The sequence below is a fragment of the Phocoena sinus genome, chromosome 2 (assembly GCF_008692025.1).
Source record: "Phocoena sinus isolate mPhoSin1 chromosome 2, mPhoSin1.pri, whole genome shotgun sequence".
Lineage (NCBI taxonomy): Eukaryota > Metazoa > Chordata > Mammalia > Artiodactyla > Phocoenidae > Phocoena > Phocoena sinus.
In genome coordinates this window covers 84,702,516-84,724,115 of record NC_045764.1, presented here as the reverse complement: position 1 = coordinate 84,724,115, position 21,600 = coordinate 84,702,516, and the positions used below count along the sequence as shown (strand labels likewise).

Genomic DNA, 21,600 nt, shown 5'->3' with positions numbered 1-21,600 from the left:
ACTTGTCTATTGTCATAATATTTCCCCCCATAAAACCAAAGCAATTGGGAATATGTTTTTAAAAGTCTGGTGATATCCATGGGAATTAGTTGAATTAACTGCTACACTTGGAAAAATACTGGAATAAAATCTCTTTAAGAAAAAAATTTGCAAAATCCCAGGGCATGCAAAGAATCCTTGATAAGAAAGAATCTGATATGGTCAATATGGATTCCTACTGGGACAATACAGAGAAGTGATAAAGTAGAGAAAAATCCCTTCCCTCATGCCAGATTCTCAGGCCCATTCTCCTCCTACCCACACGCACTCCTATCTGTATTTTACCCTCTACTTTCTAACCTATTAAATATTTCCAAAAATAGAAAAACACTCAGAATAAGTCATCTGACCAACCCCCACTAAGATCTGACCATTAGTCTGCTAACATCATCCAACAGTCCAAGAAAGCAGAAAATATTTGTAATACCATGTATGAGCCCAGTCTCCCTTACTTTAACTCACTCTACTCCTTTCTCTCTCTTTCTCTCTTGCCACCTGTCTGCCCTCTGACCAGAACATATACCTCAGAGCTCCTCTTCCCAAAAGGCCCCTTTGTAACTCCAGATATCTTCTAACACCTACTCTTATCCTTGGTCACCTACCCCTTTCCACCTATTCCAATGGAAATTCCTTCCCTAAAAATGAGCACTCCAAACACTTTACTTCCAAAGTCTACGACTAACAGTATTTGAAATCTTAAAAACCTTCTGGTATGTACATGTACAAATTCCACAGGACACAATATCACCTCTGTGGGCTATGAGCTATAGAGAAGTTCACAAGGCAACAATGTTTGTGATAAAATTTTCAGAACTCGAAGCAAAATATTGTTGCGAAGCTACACAAACATGGGAGAAATGTCCTCAAAGGAAATATTATCCAAAACTAATGACCAATATGACAAAAAACAGCAAGTGGTATTCCCTGGATGTTGACCCTGACCCTAGCGCTATCCAACTATTTCATCAATAACCTACACAACCAACCCACAGACACATTTGTCAGACTTGTACACAGCATCCTACCAAGAAGAGAGCATAACTCTTACAAAGAAGATTGTGACAGAAAGTTATGACTTGAAGAGGCTACCAGAAACTGAACAAAGAGGAAGAAGTACAAAACAGATTATTCTGGAGAGCAGAAAGTAACACTCCACAGATGTAATTAGGGTTTTGAAGAAAAAGGGCCTGGAAATATCAGTAAACCATATGTTGTGTGTGATGTCTTGGTTAAGCCTCTTATTTGAATATATATCTGTAGAACAATCAATATGTACACAATCAGAGGAGTTTTTTTAATGTTATTTCCTATTCTTTCTTACCAGGTAATGATAACTGCCTTTAACTAGGACCTCAGAGATACACTTCAGTTAGCACTAAGGATCATAGCTACAAAAGTACCCAAACTTACTAACAAGTATAAACTGATAAAGATCTGCAAAGGAATTTAAATCGAATATATTTTAAATCCCACCATTTTTCTTTTCCTACACACTACCACCACCACTGACTTTATAACATCAAACACATATCAGAAGACTGGAGGGACAGATAGGAAAATTTCCTTTAAGGCTCATCTTCAAAATATTTCTAGACTTCTGAGATTTTAGCTTGTATAGTAATTTCATTTTGCCATCATCCTGAAACAACGAAAACACACACTCCCTGGTCCTCCATGTGCGGTGCAGCTGTTCCCAAGACTCATGTTTGAAGCAAGCTTGCGTCATAGCTCTGTGCAGGGAACACAGGGTGGCCTTGTGGGACGTGAAAATGACACTTGGCTCCGTAGACTCGGCACCTTCAAACTTTGCTTTTTACCGTTGTCAAGAAAAGCCCTCCCACTCTAGTAGAGGATTTGTAGTATATAAATACTCTGAAAGCAAGTTAATTCATGTAATTGCACTGAATCAAGAAACTCCAAGATTTTTAAATATGCTTCAAGTATCAGTATCACCACATAATTGCTTCAGGTTTTGAAATGGACATAATCTAGCTAACGCTTCTTTGAACCAGATTTTTCAAAAATAGTTGGGGTAATAAGTTAGCTTTTACCTTATAAGCTCACAAGCCAATCACTACATAATAAGCCAAAATTCAAGAAAAGGACTCATAAAATTTAAATCCAAAGGTACCATAAAACATATGGGGTTAATTGTCACAGAATAGTGACTAGAGTTATTTTGAGGAAAGAATTTTTAAAAACACACCCACTAACTATATATCTACTCTCAGAACATCAGAGAATCTGAGTTCTGAGAAAAGGTGGTGAGAGATAGCAACTGTACCTAATAATTGTTGATAAATTTGTCTGAACCTGCTTCTTCCCGACAAGGCATAGCATACTAGGAGCTGCTACAATTTGCTGAGGACCTCCTTGAGAAAATGAGAGTGGGATAGCACCTACCATTCTCCATGTCACTGAACCACTGGCTCCAGAGGCTAGAAATCAAGTATTTACCGCGAGCAAGATACCAAGCCCATTGCTGAAGCTTAAGGGGCAGAAGGAAGAGATCTTCATGGGTCTCCTCAAGGCTTCTGTCATCCTTTCCACAATCTAATTTTCCTGATTGCCCATTAGCATCACAGATTCCTGAAAAGAAGATTTCCTCAAAAGCTACATAAATTATGTTGGCATACTAGAGAAAGAAGATAATAAAGAAGGTCAGTATAACTGACCTCACCTAATTAACCAAACAATCCACATACACTGAGCTTGCTTTCTTCCTTAATCTCAAGCCCATGTCAGATCTACAACATACAAAAGTATTCAACTGCTCATACAGACTTTGTTTTATTCACCACTGTATCTTCAGGACCTAGAATAATGCCTAGTTTAGAGTAGGCATTCAGCATTTGTTGAATGAATGATAAGTAAATTAATGAATATAGAATCATTATTTCTAAAAACAGTTGTTGAATGACAGCATTTCCCTGAATGTCTAATAAGAATTATAGCAATGAACAATTTATTTAGTGCTTACTGTATTCCAGGGAGTGTGCTGATCGCTTAATGTATAGGGTTGCCAAATAAAAATAAATGACACCCAATTAAATATGAATTTCAGGTAAACAACCAATAATTTTTTAGTTTAAGTGTGTTCCATGCAATATTTGGGATATATTTATACTAAAATATTGTCATTATCTGCATTTCAAATTTAACTGGATGTCCTATATTTTAACTTGCTACATCTGGCAACACTGAATAGTCTCTTATCTCATTTAATCCTCACAGCAGCCCTATGAGATAGGTACTGTTTCTACCCCCATTTTAGCAACTTTAATCAGAATAGAAAACTGAAGTTCAAAGACATTGAGACATTTGCCCTATTTTGCAACATCTGTCAAAAATTCAAATGTCCACATACTTTGACATTCCACTTTAAAAAACTGATCATACAGGTGCTCAAAGATGGATATACAAGGATGTTTATTACAGTATTATTTGTAATAGCAATCTATGAGAAACCATCACTGCCCATCAATAAGAATTAGATAGATATACCAGGGTACACCTATCCAATCATGGCTCATCTACTCAATGGAATACAATGCAGCCACTAACAAGAATAAGATAGGTCTATATGCGCTGATGTGAAATATCCTCCAAGTTACATTATCAGGTTGAAAACAAGCACATGCACAACACTGCACATGTGCTGTAAGATTCTAACTGTGTTTTGAAGCAAGGATAAACCTACACATATGTCTGTTGTTACATGCATAGAAAATTTCTTGAAAGACACACAAGAAACTCTTCAGTGGTAGCCATTAGAGAAAGGAGATGAAAAGGAGAACCGGGATGTAAGGGAGACTCCATTTCATTGTATACTTTTCTGGACTGTTTTGGCATTACAAATATTGGTATTTTAAAGGGCAATTGGGGAGTAAAAATAGAAGAAAAGAAAACTCCTCCAAGTTCACAGGTGAGTGGCAGAATCAGAACTACAACCTGAATCTGCCTGACTACAAAGCCATGTTTTTAATAAATCTATACTTATTGTTTTTTTTTTAACTTTTAACTTTATTTTCCATGATAATTATGTATTGCCTATTTAGAAAGAGAATGGCCCCTAAGGAGCTGAAGAGATTCAAGCACAGCAATAGTGCAAGACTCCCAGCGTTTCAATCCAGCCGATCCAAAGACAGCTGGCCGTCATGGTCCCTGACAAAAGTGTCCAGTGGACAGCAGCAGTTCCTGGTTCTTTTCAATTCCACTGCTGTCAGAGCCACACTACAGCAAGAGATACAGTTTGGCCCTAATCTCTAACAACAGACTGGTGAACAGGATCTCATTTACACTGAGAATGAGCATAATACTCGCATCTTGGAATCTATTTATTTTGAAGAATGCAGGACGTTTTCCTCCTTTTCCTCCCCTCCTTGTTAGCACCATGCTCATGCTGAGGTAGAAACACACAGGGTGGTTAGGTCTCACACCCATTTCGTAGGGGGAAAGGGTGAGAAGAAGGAGAAATGATAAAAAGTTATAGTCCTACAGCACGATAATTTCGTTTAACAATTTTCTGAGAAAAAGTAATCAATATCAGAGAGGCCCTGCCTAATTTATACAAATCCTTGTAGAGCCTTTTGTGCATTATTTGGGTGCAGAAATACACACACAATTTGGCCTTACTATTTTGAAAACAGAATGATCGATTCACTTACTAAGTTTTACCCGAACAATAAATAAGCCCACTGACAGTTGTACAGAAAATCTATACTCTTTAATCATTTCCATAAACTGAAACACTTCTCCTGAATGAGTCTCTCTAGATCCTTTCTGTCTTCTCTGTAAATTCTTAGTAGAATTCCATTAATATATGGCTAAGAGATGAAGAAACCCCAAGGAAATCAGAAGAAAATTATTTTAAAGGAAGACTATTTACATCTGCTCTCACATACGAATGCTGAGGGAATACCTTAGACTGACCATGGAGAAAACAGAGTAATTTAGGCCTAGGTCACATTCCTGGGCAGCAGAGTCAGAGGGAGATCTGTGTGGAAGAAGTTTATTGGCAAGTTCTCTTGGAAATAACACCTCGTGGGTAATGAAGGAAACAGCTGGGCAGAGGGAGGAGTTAGGCTGTTGATTCAGTCACAGTAAAGGCTCAGCCAACCCCAGGGAAGCTCTGGAGCTGGAATGGGCCGTCAGAGTTGGATCAAGGGGACTAGGCCTTATACCTTGGCTTTGTTCAGTCATGGGATGCGGTCTGACCCCAGCAATGAGGTGTGACCTTAAGAAAAACAGCTCTCCTCAGCCAAGGGCAATTCCCAGAGAGAGCTGACAGCTCAGGGCTGTATGTAGGCAGCACGCCCAGCAGCTGGAGAAAACACATTCTGCAGTCTGGAGGAGGGATGTAGGTGGAACATAAGAGCACCCCTGACAAATTGAGAGCTCACTTTCCAATTTTGCTATCAACATACTCTTGTAATTAGAATATTCCTTTTTAATTCTAGGCTATTTCACCTTTCTTTAGTTCCAATTTCAATGCCACAAAGTCAATACAACCAGCTGCCATGAGCCTTTAAGCTCCCTACGTCCATTTTTAAATTGGGGGAAAAAAAAATCTGTGAAACTTTGGGTCATCCTTTTTTCCAATGATTATTAAAGAAGTTGGAAGATAAAATTGTATTACCTTTCCATTAAAATAGTCTACAGATGACCACTGACTACCCAAATATCCTAAGAGTAATGTCAATGGGACAAATCATTATTCCTGAAATATTCCTACTATGAAGAACATTTTTTTTAAAACATCCTTATTGGAGTATAATTGCTTTACAATGGTGTGTTGGTTTCTGCTTTATAACAAAGTGAATCAGCTATACGTATACATATATCCCCATACGCCGTCCCTCTTGTGTCTCCTCCCTCCCAACCTCCCTAACCCACCCTTCTAGGTGGTCACAAAGCACCAAGCTGATCTACCTGTGCTATGCAGCTGCTTCCAGCTATCTATTTTACATTGGTAGTGTATATATGGTCCATTGCCACTCTCTCACTTCGTCCCAGCTTACCCTTCCACTCCTGGTGTCCTCAAGTCCATTCTCTGCATCTGTGTCTTTTATTCCTGTCCTGCCCCAAAGGTTCTTCAGAACCTTTTTTTTTTTTTTTGGATTCCATAAATATGTGTTAGCATACAGCATTTGTTTTACTCTTTCTGAACTTACTTCACTCTGTATGACAGACTCTATCTAGGTCCATCCACTTCACTACAGATAAGTCATTTTGTTTCTTTTTATGGCTGAGTAATATTCCATTGTATATATGTGCTACATCTTCTTTGTCCATTCATCTGTCAGTGGAAACTTAGGTTGCTTTCATGTCCTGGCTATGTAAATAGAGCTGCAATGAACAATGCGGTACATGACTCTTTTTGAATTATGGTTTTCTCAGGGTATATGCCCAGTAGTAGGATTGCTGGGTCATATGTATTTCTATTTTTAGTTTTTATTAAGGAACCTCCATACTGTTCTCCATAGTGGCTGTGACAATGTACATTCCCACCAACAGTGCAAAAGGGTTCCCTTTTCTCCACACCCTCTCCAGCATTTATTGTTTCTAGATTTTTAAATTATGGCCATTCTGACCAGTGTGAGGTGATAACCTCATTGCAGTTTTCATTTGCAATTCTCTAATGATTAGTGATGTTGAGCATGCTTTCATGTGTTTGTTAGCAATCTGTGTATCTTCTTTGGAGAAATGTCTATTTAGGTCTTCTGCCCATTTTTGGATTGGGTTGTTTGTTTTTTTGATATTGAGCTGCATGCACTGCTTGTAAATTTTGGAGATTAATCCTTTTTCAGTTGCTTCATTTGCAAATATTTTCTCCCACTCTGAGGGTTGTCTTTTCGCCTTATGGTTTTCTTTGTTGTGCAAAAGCTTTTTAAGTTTCATTAGGTCCCATTTGTTTATTTTTGTTTTTAATTCCATTTCTCTAGGAAGTAGGTCAAGAAGGATCTTGCTGTGATTTATGTCATAGAGTGTTCTGCCTATGTTTTCCGCTAAGAGTTTTATAGTGTTCTGGCCTTACATTTAGGTCTTTAATCCATTTTGAGTTTATTTTGTGTATGGTGTTAGGGAGTGTTCTAATTTCATTCTTTTACATGAAGCTGTCCAGTTTTCCCAGCACCACTCATTGAAGCTGTCCTTTCTCCATTGTATATTCCTGCCTCCTTTATCAAAGGTAAGGTGACCATATGTGTGTGGGTTTATCTCTGGGCTTTCTATCCTGTTCCATTGATCTATATTTCTGTTTTTGTGCCAGTACCATACTGTCTTTATTACTGTAGCTTTGTAGTATAGTCTGAAGTCCAGGAGCCTCATTGCTCCAGCTCCGTTTTTCTTTCTCAAGATTGCTTTGGCTATTCGGGGTCTTTTGTGTTTCCATACAAATTGTGAAAATTTTGGTTCTAGTTCTGTGAAAAATGCCATTGGTAGTTTGATAGGGATTGCATTGAATCTGTAGAGTGCTTTGGGTAGTATAGTCATTTTCACAATATTGATTCTTCCAGTCCAAGAAATGGTATATCTCTCCATCTGTTTGTGTCATCTTTAATTTCCTTCATCAGTGTCTTATAGTTTTCTGCATACAGGTCTTTTGTCTACTTAGGTAGGTTTATTCCTAGGTAATTTTATTCTTTTTGTTGTAATGGTAAATAGGCATGTTTCCTTAATTTCTCTTTCAGATTTTTCATCATTAGTGTATAGGAATGCAAGAGATTTCTGTGCATTAATTCTGTATCCTGCTACTTTACCAAATTCATTGATTAGCTCTAGTAGTTTTCTGGTAGCATCTTTAGGATTCTCTATGTATAGTATCATGTCATCTGCAAACAGTGACAGTTTTACTTCTTCTTTTCCGACTTGGATTCCTTTTATTTCTTTTTCTTCTCTGATTGCTGTGGCTAAAACTTCCAAAACTATGTTGAATAGTAGTGGGAGAATGGGGAACCTTGTCCTTGTTCCTGATCTTAGTGGAAATGGTTTCAGTTTTTTCCCCATTGAGAACGGTGTTGGCTGTGGGTTTGTCATATATGGCCTTTATTATGTTGAGGTAAGTTCCCTCTATGCCTACTTTCTAGAGGGTTTTTTTATCATAAACAGGTGTTGAATTTTGTCAAAAGCTTTTTCTGCATCTATTGAGATGACCATGTGGTTTTTATCCTTCAGTTGTTAATATGGTATATTACATTGATTGATTTGCATATATTGAAGAATCATTGCCTCCTGGGATAAACTCTCCTTGATCATGCTGTGTGATCCTTTTAATGTGTTGTTGGATTCTGTGTGCTAGTATTTTGTTGAGGATTTTTGCATCTATGTTCATCAGTGATATTGGCTGTAATTTTCTTTTTTTGTAGTATCTTTGTCTGGTTTTGGTATCAGGGTGATGGTGGCCTCATAATATGAGCTTGAGAGTGTTCCTCCCTCTGCTATATCTTGGAAGAGTTTGAGAAGGATAGGTGTTAGCTCTTCTGTAAATATTTGATAGAATTCGCCTGTGAAGCCATCTGGTCCAGGGCTTTTGTTTGTTGGAAGATTTTTAATCACAGTCTCAAGTTCAGTGCTTGTGATTGGTCTGTTTATATTTTCTATTTCTTCCTGGTTCAGTCTCGGAAGGTTGTGCATTTCTAAGAATTTGTCCATTTCTTCCAGGTTGTCCATTTTATTGGCATAGAGTTGCTTGTAGTAATCTCTCATGATACTTTGTATTTCTGCAGTGTCAGTTGTTACTTCTCCTTTTCCATTTCTAATTCTATTGATTTGAGTCTTCTCCCTTTTTTTCTTGATGATTCTGGCTAATGGTTTATCAATTTTGTTTATCTTCTCAAAGAACCAGCTTTGTTTTATTGATCTTTGCTATTGTTTTCTTCATTTCTTTTTCATTTATTTCTGATCTAATCTTTATGATTTCTTTCCTTTTGCTATCTTTAGGCTTTTTTTGTTCTTCTATCTCTAGTTGCTTTAGGTGTAAGGTTAGGTTGTTTATTTGAGATGTTTCTTGAGGTAGGATTGTATTGCTATAAACTCTCCTCTTAGAACTGCTTTTTGCATCCCATAGGTTTTGGGTCATGTCATGTGTTTCTAGGGTTTTTTTTTTTTTTTTGCGGTACGTGGGCATCTCTCACCTGTCATGGCCTCTCCTGTTGCGGAGCACAGGCTCCAGACGGCAGGCTCAGCGCCCATGGCTCACGGGCCTAGGTGCTCCGTGGCATGTGGGATCTTCCTGGACTGGGACACGAACCCATGTCCCCTGCATTGGCAGGCGGGACTCTCAACCACTGCGCCACAGGGAAGCCCTGTTCCTAGGTATTTTTGATTTCTTTAGTGATCTCTTGGTTATTAAGTAGTGTATTGTTTAGCCTCCATGTGTTTGTATTTTTTACCGATTTTTTTCCTCTAACTGATATCTGTCTCATAGTGTTTTGGTTGGAAAAGATACTTGATATGATTTTGAAGAATATATTTTGATGAAAAATTTGCAAGCAATTACCTTAGGCTGAGCAGATCAACCATCCTCTTCACCTAAATTGCCACAACTTATTTTGAGAAATCAGAGAATATGCTCTTATCTAGCTCGTATTAAATGACAACCTCTATTTCTGAATAATACTTTCAAAAAGACAGTTCCATTGGAGGAAAATAAAACCCGAGAATTTTGGTTCCAGGACAGAAGGCCTGTATTATGTTTTCCCATTGCCTCTAATGATGTTCTTAATCATTTTTCCTTCACAGAGCCAAATTAAGAGAGAAGCAAACATATGTTAAACCAGAAAAAAATAGTTGCTTAATATGCCAAGTAATAATACGTGCCATACAGACACAGACAGAGCTAAGGTGTCTCTAGGTGGTGTCTCTTGGGGGGTGTGATTTGTTTCATTCTGGTCAGAACACCTAGCATCTCTGGAAATAGCATTCCTGACTCTGCAGCACAAAACACAGCTGAGGATATCACTGGAAAATTGGGAGTTAATTTTCTTACTAGGTTTGCAGTCACATTAAATCCTAAACAATTTTTAAGAAAATGTTACTTTAAAGTAGGTTCTTTGAGTTCCTTATCACTTTGAGTTCCTCAGAAATAAGATAGCACGTAGGGAGAATTCTTCATTAGATCATCATCCACTGGCACGTGAGGTACCATCACCCTTCATTTAGCGAGTTCAAGACTGCTCCATAGGGGACTCCCCTGGCAGTCCAGTGGTTAAGACTCTGTGCTTCCAATGTAGGAGGTACAGTTTCGATCCCTGGTGAGGGAACTAAGATCCCACATGCTGCATAGTGCAACCAAAAAAAAAAAAGACTGCTTCATACATACAAATGAACATTCTGAGCCAGCATTGAGCTGAGTGTTGAAGCTACAAGTAGAATTAGATACAGACCGTGGTTTCCAAAAACCTAGAGACTAGTGGGATATAAATCTGGCTCTTAAATAAACCTAATTAAATCATTTTTGCTTTCTAATACCTAGAGCATGTGGACATTCTTCCACTCAGCAGTGAGGAGTACCTGTACTTCAAGAGAATGATCTCAGTGTTAGATTGTTTGCCATAAAGCTGTCATCAAAAGCCCAGTGAGAAAATTGACAGACCAGACCAGAGAAATTGTCTAGTAAAGGATATATTAACTTTCATTCCTCAAGATATTCCCAGCTTTGTCCCCTTATACTGTGAGCTCATCAGAAAACCATATGCCTGGACTGTATTACTCTGGTCCCTCTAGACTTAGCTTTCTAAGAATCATGACTTAACATCACGCCAACAGATTTCAATCAGGATTTACTTGTGGTCATGAGTAAAATATCTCTGCTTTCTGAGTCTTCAGCCATTATGTCATTCACATTTCTCTCAGGACCAAGATAAATCTTATTGCTTGCAATTACTAGAATAATTCCGTTCACTGGGCCATCAGTTTTGTACCCTAGACACTTTCATTATGAGGAGAAACAAAGTTCAAAGTAATGTTTGAAATTCATGAATGACAAATTCTAATGGATTGTTTAAACAAAAACTAAGAAATTTTAAAGTAAAGATTCTGTCTGGGAGATCAGCTCGGTGCTTTGTGACGACCTAGAGGTGTGGGATAGGGAGGGTGAGAGGAAGGCTCAAGAGGGAGGGATATGGGGATATACGTATGCATACAGCTGATTGCTTTGTTGTACAGCAAAAACTACCACAACGTTGTAAAGCAATTATACTCCAATAAAGATATTTAAAAAAAAAGATTCTGTCCTTTGAGGATGACATTGTAGGGAGAATCTTGATACTTGCAGAAACAGAATACTATTCAGAATGGACCAGAAGTAGGAATCAATTTTTTTTAATCCTTACATTCTTAAAGAGGAGAATCTTGACCTTAAGTTTATGAAAGGCATGATGTAACATAGTAGAAAGAGTCTGTGTCATGAGAAGCAGAAGACCTAGACTTGAGCCTAAGTCTACTACCAACCAACCATGTCACTTGGGCAAGAAGTTGACCAAAACTGGAATTCCCCACTATGATCTACATTAATTGGCTCATACCAGCCCCTCAGAATGCTTATTTATTCATAATACTAAGCTTTTAAAATGGAATAAACCCACCTGACATTTAAACATGTATCTATGATGACACCTGTGAATTGTACAGAAGTTTATGAAGAATTTTGTAAACCATAAAATAACATATACCTTAAAGTATTGTGACTACTTATTATTAAGTCTCTCATTGTAAGGATGGTACGTTCCAATTTTTAAGTCTTCAAAAGAGCTATCTATATTTAGTATCTCCACTTCAAGATTACCCCTGCTTTCTCCAATTAGGATTTTGTCTCCATCCCTCCAACTGCAATCCCTCTTCATGGTGTCAAATCCAAGAATCAGTTCTCAGTCTTCACTATACCCAGCACAGTTAACCACCCCCTCCTACTTCAAACACCTTCTTTTCTTTAAATCCAGAGTACCGCATTCCCTTGGTTTTCTTCTTACTTCATTAGTCACTCCTTCTTAAACCCTTAGCCAGCCTCTTCTTTTCTTCACATCTTCAAACCTTGGAGTGCCACAGTCTGGACTCTCACCCCAGGTGGCTAGATGACTTTCAAATATATCTTCAGATCAGACTTCTCCCCTAAGCTTCAGCTGTTCATTCTACATCTCTACAGAATGGTTAATATCTCAATAGAACTCTGGTTTCCCAGTCCAGTCAAAAAAAGTCAACACCACAATAACACGCTCCTTTCCCAGTTTTCCCCATCTTGGAACCTCGGCCAAGAACCACTCCTCCTAATTTCTCTCTTCATACACTTCCAACATGGCAGCACTCTTACTGGCTCTACCTTCAAAATTCATCTCAATCTGTGGGTATTAGATAATGTTAAGGGAGTACTGCTACTTCATTGGGTGTAGTAATGGTATTATGGTTAAATATATTATGTCTTTATCTGTTCAAGAGAAATGCTATAGTGGTGCTTACTGATAGTGTAGTATGACATATAGGATTTACTTTTAAAATACCCGAGAAAATAAAAATTGAGAATAGATACAAAAATAGCAGAAAGTTGATGGTGTCTTCAGCTGGGTAATACATAAAAAAGAGTTCATTGTACTGTTCTATTTTCATGTGCTTGACAATCCATAATAAGAAATATTCCTACTTTGTATCTTCTGCACTACTACCACCATGTCACCTGGGCAACAGTAGAAAACTCATAATTTGTCATCCCCATTCTGCTCTTGCCCTTCTTTGCTGTCTACTGTCCACACACCAGCCAGAGAAATCTTTTGGTCACACCATGTAATTCTCCTGCTTAAAACCAGCTTCACATTACATTTAGTATAAAATTGGAATCTCCCACCATGATCTATAAGAATTGGCTCTTGCCAACCCCTCAGAACTCCCCTTTATCACAATACCCTAACCACAGTAGACATTTTACTGTTGAGTTCATTGCCACTTTGGGGCCTTTATACTTATTGTTTTTACCCAAGATCTTGGCATGGCTAGCTCCCTTTCAGCTCAAACTTTATCTTCTTAAGGGACCTTCTTTGGTCACCTTATTTATTTGTTTGTTTTCAGATTTGAAGGATCACTTTTATTTTTTTAATTGAATGAAAGATTCTTTAAATTCTATAGTGCTTTACAATTTTCAAAAGTTCCACCCACATGATTTCATATAATCCCATAATAACCCCTTTTTTAAATCCCCTGTCCCTTTATTGCCCCCCCTTCCCCTCTCCCCACTGGTAACCACTAGTTTTTTCTTTATATCTGTTAGTCCACTTCTTTTTTGTTTTATTCACTAGTTTGTTGCATTTTTTAGATTCCACATATAAGTGATATCATACAGTATTTTTATTTCTCCTTCTGACCTAATTCGCTTAGTATAATGCCCTCCAAGCCCAACCATGTTGCTGCAATGGCAAAATTTCATTCTTTTTTTTATGTCTGAGTATTCCATCATATATATATCTCCCACATCTTCTTTATCCATTCATCTCTTGATGGACATTTAGGTTGCTTCCATATCTTGGTAATTGTAAATAGCACTGCTATGAACATTGGGGTGCCTGTATCTTTTCAAACAAGTGTTTTTGGTTTTTTTGGACATATACCCAGGAGTGGAATTGCTGGGTCACATGGTAGTTCTATTTTTAGTTTTTTGAGCAATCCCCATACTGTTTTCCACAGTGGCTGCACCAATATATTCCTAATAGTGTAGGGTTCCCTTTTCTCCACATCTTTGCCAACATTTGTTATTTGTGTTCGTTGTGATAATAGCCATTCTGACAGGTGTGAGGTGATATCTTTTTTTTTTTTTTTTTTGCGGCACGCAGGCCTCTCACTGTTGTGGCCTCTCCCGTTGCGGAGCACAAGCTCCGGACACGCAGGCTCCGGACACACAGGCTCAGCGGCCATGGCTCACGGGCCTAGCCGCTCCGCGGCATGTGGGATCTTCCCAGACGGGGGCACGGCAGGAGGACTCTCAACCACTGCGCCAACAGGGAAGCCTGTGAAGTGATATCTTATTGTGGTTTTGATTTGCATTTCTCTGATGATTAGCGATATTGAGCATCTTTTCACGTGCCTGTTTGGCCACCCTATTTAAAATCATCTCCCCAGGGCTTCCCTGGTGGCGCAGTGGTTGAGAGTCCGCCTGTCGATGCATGGGACACGGGTTCGTGCCCCGGTCTGGGAAGATCCCACATGCCGCAGAGCAGCTGGGCCCGTGAGCCATGGACTGGCTTAGTCCTGCTTAGAGGAACTATACTCAACATGCACACTATGCTAGCAAAGACCCTGAAGTACTATCTCTGTACACCATGTAGGGATGTCATTGTTTCCCACTGGAAAAATTTACTAGAAGACAAAATTTTAAATATATTCTCTAACAGAGCACGAAAAATACTACAGACCAACAAAAGGCAATGAATATAAATAGACAAGTCACTAAAACGAGAAATAATACCATTTAGAAATACTTGAAAAAATAATCACCTTCACTAGAAAACAATGAATCTTTAAAACAACAACAAGATATCTGTTATGCCACACAACTTATGCAGTTGGCCTAGATTTTCTAAAAGATAATACTCAAAGTTGTAATGGTGCTGTGGTAAAACCACTTGTTGGTTCAAATGGGTGGATAAATGGGCACAAGCTTCCTAGAAAGCAATTTAACGGTATGTATTAAGAATCTTTAAAAGAGGCAAAGTTTAGATTCCCTAGAAATATACCCTAAAGAAACAAAGATATATATGAAACTTACATTCAAAACTGTTTCTCTGAGAATTATTTATTAAAACAAAATATTAGAAACAAGCTAATTTCCCAATAATAAGGGAATGATCAATTATAGCACATCTATTATTTAGCTATTAAAAATGTTTTCAAAATTTTTAATGACATAAATGAGTTATATCAAAAGTAAAATACAAAGCTACATATATGCATATTTGCAAAAAACAAAAAAAATACAACACAAGGGATAATACTTTTCTCCAAAAAGTAGAATTTTTGATTTTTCTGTGTTTTCACATTTTTTATTCATTAATTTTAGTTAAAGATTCACCTCTTCCAGAAAGCTTCTTCTGACCCCTAGACTGGGCTAAGTACCCCCTCTTCAGTACTTCCATATCAGCCCATGAAAACCCCCATCACTGTTCACATTACACTGAAACTACCTACTTGGTTACCTCTCTCCCCACAAAATGAGAATTCATGAAACTAGCAATGGCATTTTAATCATCTTTGGTACACTGAAGATATTCAATATTTAAGGAACTAAGACAGACCTAAACATTCCTCTTTGGCTCAGAACAGCCATATGTCTGGTTTTAATAGTGCTGGGACAATAATTCAAGTGGCCCCAACAAGACTGCCTCTGTTGTTGAGCCCTATCCAAGCCAGTAGGGTTGGGTGTAAGCAGAAACTGTAACATTCTCCCCTACCCCAACCTAGGACATGAACTAGAACTCCCAAAGTAATCCAGTCTACCTGGACCCTGCAGGCCTAGGTAAACCCAGCTTCTGCTGAAGGTCCTAACACAGGCACTGCCTCAACCGCTACCCCATAGATCACAGCCCTGGAAGTCCCTGGAACAGCTGAAGGCTTGGGTCGAGGGTTGGAATATCAAATGGTAGTTCCATTTCTCAAATTTTAAAGGCAAGAGGGATGGTAAAGGCCTTCTAATACAATCCCTTCATTTCTCTCTGGCATTCCTCAAGTCCCAAAGTCTCTAGAATTTTCTGATCCCTGGATCCACCTAGATAATAGATAGATCTGTCTAGAGTAGACTCTGGTTTCCTTTGTTAGAAAGATGAAAACTTTCTGCCAGAAAGTTGCCCTTTGAATTACTTTGTGGAAAATACTCTACACTGTGTGCTCCACCCAGCTCCAGGATGAAGTTTTTCTGCTTCAGAGCAATGACAAGATGGCTTCTATGCTTGTCACAGCCCTTTATGCTTTCTAGCTATCGGGGTTTCAGGCCTTATGGTTTTATCTGTAATCTGCTAATATATATCTAAATATGTATATAACCATCTTTTCTCTGTTGAATTTCTTTCCTAATCACAAGAGCCACTGCTGGGAATTGTATTTTTGACTTGGTTAATTGGGAGATTTTAAGCCAGGGATGGTGGCCAATAATTAGGTACCATTTGAGTAGGACTTACATTAGGTCGACATTATCAGTACCAGGTTTGAAACTGAACATGAACAAATCTGCAGGCCAATTCTAAGTATTTATGCTGGGATATTTTGTATTTATTTGCATAAGCTCTGCTATAATTTCTACCATTTTAGACATTTAATGTTCTAAAATGCTCTCTACTTTAAAAGGCCTATATTGAGTATTGTTTTCTTATTCTTTGTATCTCAATTCCAGTCTTCTTTACTCCTAGAAGAAGAGTGAGAAAAGTGATATAGAGAAAGGACGAAATTTGGAATGAAGAGAAAAAGAACAAAAACTCTGTAGATATTCACCAATACACAATGAAATGGCCTCACTGATAGTCTATATATAAGAAAGAATGACAGCATCTCTGTGCCCTGGCACCCACAAGAATTAAGGCCAAAGGCAAAAAAAAAAAAAAAAAAAGTCTATGGAACTACTTTCTATAATGAAGTGTCAGGTGAAAAAGAGAAAGCCCAACACAGAAAATAGGACCAATGCTGAGTGTATTTCTCAAAATGGCAAGTGATGTTGTAGCATATGAGTTACCTGAGGGGGAGCAAACAAAGGAAGCCAGGTCCCTTTTTCTATTTATTCTTTTTCTTCCTCTTACTGGAAAATTAGGTTCTATTATTTTTTTAAATATTAACCTATTTCTATCATCCAAGTTTCAGAAGGAAATGTTAAGTGAAAGAAGGCAAATTTCCATTAAAATCATATACCTAATAACTTACATAGCTGTCACCCCAAAACCTATTTCTAATAAAACAAGTGTTGGCAGAGCTAAATCCTCAAGGGGATTAAATCTGGACGGTCCGGGCCCCGCTGATAGAGGCAGTAAACAGACTATATGGCAGAGGTCAGTAATTTCCAACAGATATCTAATAACCGAGTCTAGAAAGAAGAAAACCTCAGCTCTCCCCTTTTGGCAGAAAGCTTTACTTTTTTACATTTTAAAACTCTTTACAGTTCATATGGTTTCCAGACCTGCTCTCCAGAAGCGAGGGCAGTTTCTTGCCTGGGTCTCTCAGCTCCCCACATGTGATTTTTCAGGCAGCCAGCCAGATGGACATTTGATTTGAAAATTAAGCCTTAAATTTAGCACTGTGAAAGGGGAAAATATGCCTGAACACAAACGCCTGGCACAGGGCAAGGTAACCAGATAAGGCAAGCTGGGTTAACAGGATTCATTAGCCCGGCGATTCAGAAAGTCCTGCTGGAGGGAAACATCTGCTGCAGACACAAGGAAGCCCATCTCCGCACCCCCGTCCCAGTGTCTAGGGCTGCCCGGTTTCCCACATTTGTGTTTTTCTGACATGCTACAACCTGGGAGCAGCTGAGAAAGAAACAGTAAGCATTGCTTCAAATACTTCCTTGAGCTCTGCCAATTCAGAAATGAAGCCTAGATGGAGCGACTCCTCTCTTTAAATGTCAGGCACAGTCTCATGCACCTTAAGGTGCAGAGGCATCAGGGAGATTCCAAGTAACAGAGAGCATTGGGATTAAAGATGGGTCTGGTATCCAATGACCCTATAGCAGACATTATCCTCCAGTGGTAAAGACAGCAGACAATGATGTTCACAGAACACGCGATATGTGGACACCTCCTCTTGTCTCATATTAGTTGCAGGGAAGAAGGAGGATAGAGGATACTAAAAAGATATTCTGATCTTGCCTCAAAATGATTTGCTTAATTAAATGCATTTGGTTCATCTGTCACATAATTACTGAGCATCAACTACATGCAGGATTCTGTTCAGTCAGGTGACGGAAATAGAGACTGTCTCAGTCTCCAGTAACTCACAATGGCATGACAGACAGACAAGCGCAGCGGGACAACCCCCCTCTCCCACATCTATCCTGGCCCCCTTCCACTGGCTCTTCCTCCACGCAGCAGGCGTGAGCTTTTCCAAAGGCAAATCCTTCCATGTATTCTCTCTGTTCTTAGGAAAAGCACTCAAACTCTCAATGTGGTCTCCAAGGCCCTGCAGGCTCTGACTCTGACCACTTTTCCAGCCTCACCTCACACTGCTTTTCTCTCAGTCTTTGTGCTTCTGCCATTCAGTCCCTCATAATCGCATCCACCTTCCCTCCACAGGGCCTTTGCCCATGCTGCTTCCTCTGTCTGTAATTCTCCTTCTCATCCCATCACCCCACACACTGTCTGATTAACTCCTAGCTGTCATAAGTTCTCAGCTTAAATTTACTACTTCCTCAAAGAACCCATTTCTAAACTTTCTTACCTCTGTCTACTGCCCCCCACACACATACACAAAAAAACCCTTTCTTTAGAATCATAGTCTTTTCCTTAGCAGCACTTGCCTTGGCATGTAATTACACACTACTTAGCGTGACTGCAGTGGTTCCCCTTTACCTGCGGTTTCACTCTCTGCAGTTTCAGTTACTTGCAGCCAACCGCAGTCTGAAAACATCAAATGGAAAATTTCAGAAATAATTCGTAAGTTTTCAATTGTGCGCTGTTCTGAGTAGCATGATGAAATCTTGTGCTGTCCTGCTCCATCCCACCTGGGACGTCAACCATCTCTTTGCTCAGTGTATCCCACCCTTTAGTCACTTAAGACCTGACTAGGTTATCAGATCATTGTCAGGGCATCGCAGTGCTTGTGTTCAAGTAGTCTTACTTTACTTAATAATGGTCCCAAAGTTCAAGAGTAGTGATGCTGGCGATTCAGATATTTTCTTACTGTGCCTAATTTATAAACTTTATCATAAGTATGTATGTATAGGAAAAAACATAGCACATATAGGGTTTGGTACTATCCATGATTTCAGGTATCACCTGCGGGGAGTGGTCTTGGATAAAGGGAGACTACTGTATTTTATTAAGTCTACCTTCCCCGCTAGACACTAATCTTCATGGTTGCCGAGACCATGTCTATTGGGGTTCACTGCATTTCTAGTACCTAACACAGTACCTGGCGTATAATAATATAGACAAATAAATGAAAGGTAAGAAGACCTTTATGACATTATGTGCTATGATAGAGACAAGCAGAATTTGTGGGAGTGTCTGGTCAGGGCATTAACTCCGGCAACCTTGTGCTCTGAATTGTCTCCTGACACTTTCTGTTACAATTTCTCCCATTTGGAATACAATATCCTCATTGTTGGAAGATCCTACTTTTTTAAGTCCCTCTCTTCTTTCCCTAAATCATTCTGTAACTTTCTTGTATCTAACTCTCCTCTTCCACTATCATTTTTTATTACTATTGTTTTTATTACCATTGTTATCTACCCTTACATTTCCAACCTCCCATTCTGTGTTAATTCTTTTTATCCTATAGAGCCTCTGACTTCCCTTCTTAGGCTCCTTCCTCACTATCACTACAAAGGTGAAGAGGATCACAGAGTCACAGTACCTAAGGGCTGGAAGGGACCTTGAAATATCTGGCCCAATGGTACTCAAACTTCAATGTGCATATGAATCCCATAAGGTGCTAATAGAGTCCTATCCCAGACTCAGAGATTTTGATTCAGGAGGTCTAGTAAAGGCAGTCCTCAGACCTCACTGTTAGAAGCACTAAATGGTCCAGTAATGCTCATGTTGGCCCCTCAGGGGCCACCACCGAGTAAGAGGGCAGCTGAGGACACCTGCTCTGGGGCCTCTTGTATATGTATATGTACTTGTGTATACTGGTATACTTGTATATGTTCTATATATTGGACTTCTAAAAGATTTCTTTTAAAAGTAATCTGCTGATTGGAAAAAGCTTTTAGATTATGGTATCCAACTCCCTTGTTTTACAGATGAGAAAATTGAGGTCCTTGGTCCTTAGTCACACAGCCAATTTAGTGACAAAGCAGGGACCAGACATCAGCTTCCTGACACTAGACTGGTGGGCTTTCCCCAATACCCTCACTGCTGTGCCATCCGGCAGTTCTATAATGAGCAGCATATATATGACAATGGCAGTCGTAGCGGGACTACATTTTACCAAAGTACATAGTTGGAAATATGGGAAAGAGATGAGGGAGAGAATGGATTTATGCTAGCTCATCTATTTGTATTTTTCATCCAGCATGTTCTTAGCCTCCATATGCAATAAACCTATGTGCAATAAACCTAGGTAGTCATCCTTTACGACCAGTACTCTTCCCTAATTCTCTCCTGCTCTCCCTATGCTCTCATCCCTCCATTCAATTAGCTCTTCAATGGATGATCTTCGCTGGGAGCCAATTCTTCCATGAGTTATTCTGACATAATGATATCTCTGCTACTAGCCTCCCAAAACTTGTGTTAGTGTCCTCTCATGTGTGTTCTCCCAGAGCACCTCATGCTTCATTTTATCATGGCACCTACTGCTGTAAAATAATCGTCTGTTTATTGGTCCACCTCTTCCCCTGGACTCCAGGCTCCTTTAGGGAAGGAACATGGGTCTTAATAATCCCTGTATCCCTAGTACCTAGCATAGTGGCTGGTACAGAGAAGAGTTACATAAATGTAGGTTTAATGATAGATGGGTGAGTAGTAAATATGAGTCCCTGCCACCCCTCTCAAGTCCCCTGTAAAATGTCTACTTCATGTCTCTGATGAAGCCCTGGCATGTGTAGATTGACACACAGAGCAAATTAGATTATCTGAATGAAATACATCTCCTATTGCCAACATAGCCCGTTCGATTTCGCTGATGTTCGTGGGTTATCCTCCATGAAGCCCTTTTAATCTCAATTTCATTTCTCAATGCTTCATTTTTCTGTTTTACCTCTGGAACTCCCCCATACTAGGCTTAACACTGGATATTAGTCAAATTTAAAACAAATAGATGCTTATTTTGAATTAATGCTCACTTTTCTGAAGCTTAGAGAAAGTATACATTATTGCACATATATTCTCCATTAAAAAATAGTATCAACTTTCTTCACATCTTCAAAATCTATTCTTTCTCCATCATTAGAGTCCATTCCTTCTGCAATGTTCAGCATCACAATCCCAGTCACACTCTCCCTTTCTTCCTTGTGGAAGTTACCTCTAGTAACTAGTCCACAATGGCACTGCCAGAGTTTTCTTTCCATGCGTTGCTGACAATATCACTCTTACAGCCTCCAAGTTTCCCAGATGCTTCTGAGTCTTTAGATCTAATTTAGAGATCATTATTCTTACTTTCTATTCACACTGCACTCTTTTTTTTTCTTCATTACACCTCTATTCCTTGTCAAAATTCAAGAGAGAATTTTTTAAGTTCCTGACATGGGATAAGGAACTAGATCTTAGTTTTTGACAATACTGCTCAAGTTTAAAGGTGGTTTAATGTTCCCCTGAATCAGCTTCAAGGCACCATTTCCACCCAGGCTCCAAAATCCTACTAAGGTTTTCTACCACCTGGCTTTGGTTTATCAACAGAGCCTGCATACCAACAAGAATTTTTGAAAGCTGCACATTCCTAATGAGA

The 21,600-nt window shown here is 39.0% G+C and overlaps 1 protein-coding gene across 13 annotated transcripts in view; it reads right to left on the bottom strand.

Moving 5' to 3' along the window:
- Positions 1-21,600, bottom strand: part of ATP8B4 (ATPase phospholipid transporting 8B4 (putative)) — a 305,179-nt gene that overhangs the window by 138,584 nt on the left and 144,995 nt on the right. Inside the window, exon 2 of one of the 13 annotated variants that reach the window (XM_032624358.1) lies at positions 18,564-18,611. The exons of 10 other annotated variants lie outside the window; for them this stretch is intronic. Coding sequence is in view for 1 of the 3 variants with exons in the window: in XM_032624357.1 (XP_032480248.1) it covers positions 2,497-2,519 (23 nt within the window). In the remaining 2 variants the exon portion in view is untranslated. Of the gene's footprint in view, positions 1-2,442; positions 2,460-2,496; positions 2,612-18,563; positions 18,612-21,600 lie in introns of those variants that run through there. 2 more of the 13 variants (XM_032624357.1, XM_032624359.1) reach the window with 2 other exon arrangements.